Below are 7259 nucleotides of genomic sequence, written 5' to 3'. Positions count from 1 at the left end.
TCAGAAAACTCGAATAACCTTCTCGAATGCATAATAAATAAAATCACAGACAAAACGAATATAATATCACGAAAAAGGTGAAACAACGGAATGGAACGAAAAGATGTAAGAAATGGAAAGTGAACAAGGTGTCGAAAAGAAGGGCTGGGAAATTCGGACGAAATAAATAAAATATCAACCGGTTTAAATTGCGGAAAAACAATATAAAAATCGGAAGACATAGAAAGACCCAGAAACGACGCTGGACTGTGGATGCTTATTAGACAAATACAGATTTTTATATTGAACATGGTAAATCTTTCGTTTCAAAGTGTACCTTTATATAAGTGTGAATCTTTCGTTTCACCTTCAACAGAATGAATCAATGGAAATCAATGGAAATAATTATTAAATATTCGATCGTTTCCCGTTTCTGTCCACAGGTCTAAAAAATGAAGTGAATTTGCACGAAGATCCACAGTCTGTTTGTCGAGTATCAGGAACGGAATAAAGTGTACAAGATTTTTTAAAAAAAGGGTGTCCAAGAATTTAGGTGCTTATAGTATCCACCGAGTGGAAAAGTCAAGTGAGTGTTCGTATTTAAACGAGCAAAAGTCATATGGGAACATCTGTAAGAAAAATATAACAACAAACTTTTGTATATATTCCCTTCGAAAAGATGGATTTCAGGAGCTATGTCGATCAAACATTTTTTCTTCCACTCGTTGAGTACTATATGTACCTAAAGTCTTGGTCCCTTTTTCCTGGACATCCTCCATGGACAGACGAACATTTTGCAGTGACTGAGAAACGAAGAAAGGGAACAGAGGATAAGGAACGATAAGAATGAGAAGTGTGGACACTGCGTCTCCAGGCGTGGGGACCAGCCACGCCATTCGGGCCGGAGAACAAACAAACACTGTTACGGACCCAGTTCTTGATCACTTAAGAGTAGTAACTATCGCCGTTTTTTTTATCGTATAAATAGAAAAATTAACGAAATTCACAGGAATTGTTGTTATTCGAATAAATTTATCTATTATCTTTACTTTGGGTATTAACAAAAGTGTATACAATTAAATTATAATTTAACCGTTAAAGTGAGAACCGGAAATGGAGCAATTTCTGATTACTTAAATCGTATGTCTGTGTCTCACAGTGAGCTATCGAATTTTACGTATAAATTTCAAAATAGTTAATAACTATTTAACAATTTTTTTTGGAAAATAACCTAAACTGATCAGGAACTAGGTCCGTGACGGTGCGTAACGTGATACCAAAAATATGGCGGGAAGTGGGAGGAGCATGGGGAATTAGAACCAGCTTTGGATTACGCGTGGTCGCCACTGAAGTAACTACTCTGCATCATGAACAGTTTGTCGATTGGATTGTTTATCGTGGCGTGCAAACTCTGGGACAGAGTGGGTGTCTCGTGCGACGACGGCCCGTGGTGATGCGGATGCGAACCGCCGCCTTGGTGGCTGCCATCTTGACCGCCGCCGCCGCCGCCGCCGCCCTCATTCTCGCCGATGTCGAAACCAGCCTCCGTGCCGTCCAACGACAGGTCGCTGCTGCAGTAACTCTCGCCCGAGTGGCCGGGATACGTGTCTGAAAATTAACGATCGATTCGTTTAAAACCGACTGGGACGTCGATTTCGAAGACAGCTCGATTTCACGAGGATGCACGGAGCACACATGTTGTGTGTCTCGAATATACTAGCTTCGAGGAAGTAGCTGGTATATTTAATGTTTAAAAGCTCTCTCTTGTTGCATCTTACGCTCCTAAGACTGGGTAATCGACGACCCATTTTGAATTGTATGACACGATGGCCATTTTTTTGTGACATCAAGTTCCACGTTATGCGATCAATTTATCGCGACGGATAGATCCGCTCCTTCCACTTAAGGAGTTCCAAGTTCCAAGCGATATTTGAACTGTTTAGAAAACGAAACTGATAAAGTTCACCTTCTGAAAATTTATCGTCTTTAAGATTATCGATGTGCTCATTTTTTAATACTTTAGTAGGAGCGTAAGATTCCCTGAGTTCTCCCTGGGTGTTGAAGCACCCCGATGGACAAAAAGAAGCAGAAAGCTGTTTCATTGAGTTTGTTCACGAGAGCATAAAACTTACCGTCGGGCGAGTACGGGTTATTGGGGTTGAGCGGTTGCGTGGCCGAGGAGAAGCTAGAAGATTCCCCGTCGCGCATGTTCATGGCGTTCAAATAATGACCTGCGAACGAGATCAAACACGATTGGCGTTTTTGTAACCGAGTGGACAGTTCGTTTTTCTAGTTTGCTTTCTTTTGTTTTCTCTTTGCAAAGCCCCATTAACCAGTCTTCGCTAGCATTATGAGGGATACGATTGGAAACAGGAAGACAAAAACAAGCCTGATTTTGATCGAATGTAACAGACAAAGGTGAGAAACTCAATCATCTTAGAAGATTCGAACGTTTCACAGATGAAACATTCATACTTTTGGACTCGCCTTCTTACTGCTTTTAGAATGTACTTCAAGATCTCATGAATGTTCTTGGAGTGGACCAAACAAGCAAAAAAGATCGATCGAATGGAAGAAGACTCAAAGGCTGTGCAGCAGGTTTAAGAATGAGAAACTACACACACACACTATCACTCATAAGTGGATGTTTATACAAAATATACGATTTTCTGGTTAATCTGTGGGAACTAGAATCAAACAGAGATTTGTTTATCGTATCAAGGCTTCTATCATGTTCCGATAGAAAGTAGAAACCCTGTTAAACATTATTAAAGTTTCTGACACACACTAACAATAAGTTTCAAACAATCTTCTATCGAAGGAAAGTTTACTAAGTTACTTTGTGTTTTCCACTTTTTGAACTTTCTCATTGAGAACTAGCTGTTTCGAGAAACTGACACGTGTTCTTGTTTTTCAGTAAAGTGAATCCAATATGGACAGGCGAATACTGATCAGTGGTAGTATGTGTTTGTTACAATTTACTTGAAGAGAAGCTAGATGAAGAGGAAAAGTAAAGCGAATCCAATATGAATGGGCAAATACTGATCAAGGATAGTGTGTTTTGCAATTATCTGCTTAAGAAATTAAAAGATGCTGAACGAAGACATAAAAGTAGCTTACTGTGATCGCTGTGAGGACTCTCAGGCCGACGTTCCTCCTTCGGCTCCTTGTCCGATCCAGGCTCGGTTTTCGCTTTTCTTTGCAGCTTCTTCATCTTCGCCCTTTGGTTCTGGAACCAGACCTGCACGACACGCACGCTAAGACCGGTCTCCTTCGCCAGCGCTTCACGTACTTTCCGGCAGGGCTTCGGCGAGATCTCGAACGCAGCCTTGAACTGACGCCTCTGGGCGGACGTGAGGATCGTCCGGGGCCGTTTCGGGCCTCTACGGCCATCGCGAGGCCGGTTGTCGTTCAGCAAGTCATAGTCTACGGAAGAATTCGTCGCTTCGTGTTACAGAAACGTCGACGCACTCGATTGGACGCCGGCAAACTCGAGCGAATGTCAGTTCACGCATCAGTCAACGCGTTTACAGCACATGCATTTACTCTGCCTTTGAGTATACTCGTCATAGCTTCAAACATAATTAAGCTCATGCAAGTGCACATTTTCGAAACGCACTGAAACGCTTAAAGGATTAACGTGTAAACGGTGAACGTAGAAGACAGAGAGAAGAATCATTCAGGCGACTATGCGTGAACCCAAGAAATCTCATTGAATCGAAACAATCTGGGGATTTCCCTGGGGCTCCTGACCGACAAACTGCTCCTCCGTATCATTCCTGTCGTCCGCGACAAAAAAACAAAATTCTGAATCGAATGTATTTTTTCAAAATGCTTTCACACCGAAATCAGCGAGAATACTTTTTTTTCTGTTTTCTCTACACAAGATTGGCGTATCTATTTCTGTCGTGCCTCCGTTGCAAAGAACCGCGAATCGCTCGGGGGGTCTCGGTTCTAATTTACGGTTTGCCTTAAAGAGTAGTTACCTTGAAAAGAGACAGCCTCGATACGAAATTCCTGTAGGCTTTTACTTTGGATGTCTTTAGATTGTAGTAGTACAACCTGCGAACAATGCAACAAGGTATGTACAAATGCGTTTCCTCGCAACGTGTCGTCGATGATTTCGCGTCGATCTCTTTTCGATCTTGTTCAATTTCAATTTTCCGAATCGTACACACGTCAGAAGTGGAGAAAAGCAAACGAACCGCGAAACGTTGTGATACACCACCGTTCGATTTAAGTTTTCAATCAGTTCAATTTCTTTTTCAGATCGCCAATCTCTCGATTCTCGCTAGAAATATGTGTTAATAATAAAGAATCAACGACAGTCGAGAGCAGTTTGTCGTCGAACTTTTTCTCGGTTCTGTTACCGACTCTAACCGCTTGTCTGCCTGACTATAATTTCCAAAATCGCGTACGTACAAGAGAAACAAAACAAAACAACACTCCGAAGCTTTCGATAATTTTCCGGTTTTTCTTTTCTTTTGAATCAGGAATGTGGAGAGAGGCGGGGAATAAGATTTGAAAAGGAAAAAAAATGCTCCCTGTACATGCCACCTAACGAGTCGAAGAACAAAGGATTCGTGGACAAATTTACGGGGAATTGCGAAGGATGGTCAACGTGCTGCGAAGCATTCAGTGGAGCAACGTCTGCATACTTAGTGTGCAGTGAATGTGTATTGTCAAGATAGCTGACCATCGAAGCAGTGGGGCAGAAAAAGGATTGGTCCCTGGAAATCTTACGAGGTATGTATAAGAATAAGTCAATAATTTTTGATCCGGCAAAGTAATGTTTAACCCATACTCATACGGCAACAGTGGGAACGAAAGAGTTAATCATCTCGTTGTAAGAATGTACTGAATCAGTCATTCTGATTGCTTCGGTAGTTCAACTCTTAAGCGCGCGAAACGAAAGAAAACAAGCAGAGACTGAAAGAAAGGCAAAGAAAACCGTGAACAGGAGATTGGAGACGATCGAATTGACAAAAAGATCATCGTGTAACGAACCTTGAGGACTGTTCAGGTACAATTCGTGCTCGTAGTCCTGCTTGCAGATCGGTTGACCCTGCCGCAGGAAGTACTGTGCCCCAGGCGGAAGTGATTGTCCGCATGCGCAACAGACGAAACACTCGACATGGAACACCAGACCGGCCGCCCTGAGCACAAAGTCCGATCGGCTGATCTTCTCCATGCATCGGGCGCATTTGACGCTGAATATCTCCTTGTAATCGTTACGACAGTAGAACTTCAGCTCCCGTATGAAGCACGATTGGGTCAACGGGGCCGCGCAGGCGGCGCACGACAGACACTTCTCGTGGTAGTTCCTCCCTGCCACCTGCATCACGTACCTGTCCGCTATGGTGTCGTCGCAACCAGCGCAGATCGTCTCCAGCAGGCCTGACTCAGTCTTCACGGAGACCGACTCCGTCTTCACGGAGACCGACGGCTCTGGAAACAGAGGACCACGTCGACGGGACCGTTAGATTACCTTCTTTCCTTTTTTTTTTGTCTGTTTCGACACCTCTCTATTTGTTCTTCTTACGATATCGTGATGATTCTCGGAGGATAGTACATTGTAACCGCCTTATTGTGTTTAGTCGCTTTGTTTCTTGGTTATTTTGTTCTATAAAGGATAGAAACGAGAACGTCTTGTAGAACGGCGACAGGGGGTCCGTAGATAGTGATGGAATTTTCTATTCTTGTAGATGTTACAGTGAATCATCGATCAGTGCTCGAGGGATCCTCGGCACTGACAAAGGAACATCCCGAATTGACAATCGCCGATTTTTACGCAATTCTGTGAGATTGTAGTTCTCATACATATGTATATTTGACAACGTATTTTTTTTTTTTTTGTAGCTGTTTTTATCCAGGTTGAAGAGGATTGAAAACGGTCTCCAAATTTAACGGTGTGACCTGTACTCGGTCGAATATCACCAGAATCTCACAGAGTTGCATCAAAATCGGCGACTGTCAATTCGGGTTGTTCTCTTGCGAGTGTTCAGACGTGATTCCCACCACTGGGGGACCCCCCAGTGTGTCGGTAACGTCTGAACTCTCATGGATGATTGACAATTACAATCAATGAGAAATCAATTTGATCCTGCATCTCGCGGTTCGATAGGAACAGTGACATTTCACAGGTGTTAATTCACAGGTAGATCGGAACGGTTCAGGTGTTGGAATCGCGAAATAGTTTTGTGGCCAGGGAAATAAATGCGCGCGGAGTTATTCTGACTGATATGGCTGACAGGCTGAAAAATGTGATAGCGTTTCGGGAGGGGGAGGGTTGGGGGGAGGCAATATTGCGAGGCACATGAAATTTATTCCGTCGCTTTATCGATTGCCGATAGCGATAAAGCGATGCTACGATGGCGAATGATAAGTTTCTTTGCGTGACAGTCGTCTCGTCTTTGATCGATTTCTTTAAATTTTTCACTAGAAAGTGGGAACTATAGAAGTTCATGAATTTGTTAATAATAAGTAAAGAACTGTGCGTGGTAGTTAATAAAAAAAACTGTCCGTGGTAGGCTAATGTAAAGTATCTTATTAGATAGGGTGTCAATTTGAAAAAGGAAACCAAAAGTCACTTGTGACTTATGATATTCGCCAAGTACTTGTTGATTTATGTGTTACACCCTTCAATCGGTTTCGTTGCCAGAAGCAAATTATATTTCAATTTCTTTAGTCAGGAATCTACGAACGAAACACTTTCTGAATCTTATGTCGAGTGAAACTCTTCGCAGTATTCACTTGCAAAACGTCTTATCAAAAACCACCAACCAATTTGAATCCTATGTATCTCTAACCACCCCGATTGAATTTAGAAAATATCTCGTTTGAACCCCACAAAGTTTTGCGAAAATATCAACGAACGTAAAATTCCATCTTACCTGCATTATTGTTGTCATTCGTAGGCCTGAACGGCATCGGGGGCGCCGCGAAGCCAGTCATCCGCGGTCCTGGCTCGCCCTGCCGGTTCAGTGTACCCGGTAGCGGAGGGTAGAATTCCAACATGGTTCTTAATATCCTCACGATACCTATCGCACTTTTCTACTCACACACGCACTCTTAACAACTAGCCTCCTCGAAAAATCCAACGAAAACCAGAACGATTACCACGAAAAGAAATCGTCGATCAATCCCCACAATCACTAGAAACCACCCCCTTGTCCTCAGAGTCACTCTGAAACGGTCCCACCAAACAAATTGTCGATCAACACTCTCGATCACTAGCAATCATCCCCCGTTGTCCTCCAAAGTCACTCTCAAACGATACC

General features: G+C 42.9%; 1 protein-coding gene across 1 annotated transcript; it reads right to left on the bottom strand.

Annotated features, from left to right (window-relative positions):
* Nucleotides 1-1309: 1309 nt before the first annotated feature.
* On the bottom strand, nt 1310-6996 carry LOC107191383 (LIM homeobox transcription factor 1-beta-like). The gene is made up of 5 exons (XM_015580412.1): nt 6873-6996; nt 4987-5427; nt 3100-3405; nt 2112-2210; nt 1310-1587 (listed from the first exon to the last, which is right to left on the bottom strand). Exons 1-5 carry the CDS (start codon nt 6994-6996, stop codon nt 1310-1312), a joined length of 1248 nt encoding a protein of 415 aa, XP_015435898.1.
* Between the last annotated feature and the right edge of the window lie 263 nt (nt 6997-7259).

Source organism: Dufourea novaeangliae, unplaced genomic scaffold, assembly GCF_001272555.1.
Source record: "Dufourea novaeangliae isolate 0120121106 unplaced genomic scaffold, ASM127255v1 scaffold246, whole genome shotgun sequence".
Classification (NCBI taxonomy): Eukaryota; Metazoa; Arthropoda; class Insecta; order Hymenoptera; family Halictidae; genus Dufourea; species Dufourea novaeangliae.
Note: the sequence above shows the minus strand (reverse complement) of the source record. Positions and strands in the feature narration are given on the sequence as shown.

Excerpts from the sequence above, each read along its gene's own strand:
- LOC107191383 (XM_015580412.1), bottom strand. The coding sequence starts at position 6,996 with ATGTTGGAATTCTACCCTCCGCTACCGGGTACACTGAACCGGCAGGGC. Across the intron at positions 3,406-4,986 it reads GTACCTGAACAGTCCTCAAG|ACTATGACTTGCTGAACGAC; the intron begins GTTCGTTACACG and ends ATTCTTCCGTAG. Across the intron at positions 2,211-3,099 it reads GAGTCCTCACAGCGATCACA|GTCATTATTTGAACGCCATG; the intron begins GTAAGCTACTTT and ends TCTCGTTCGCAG.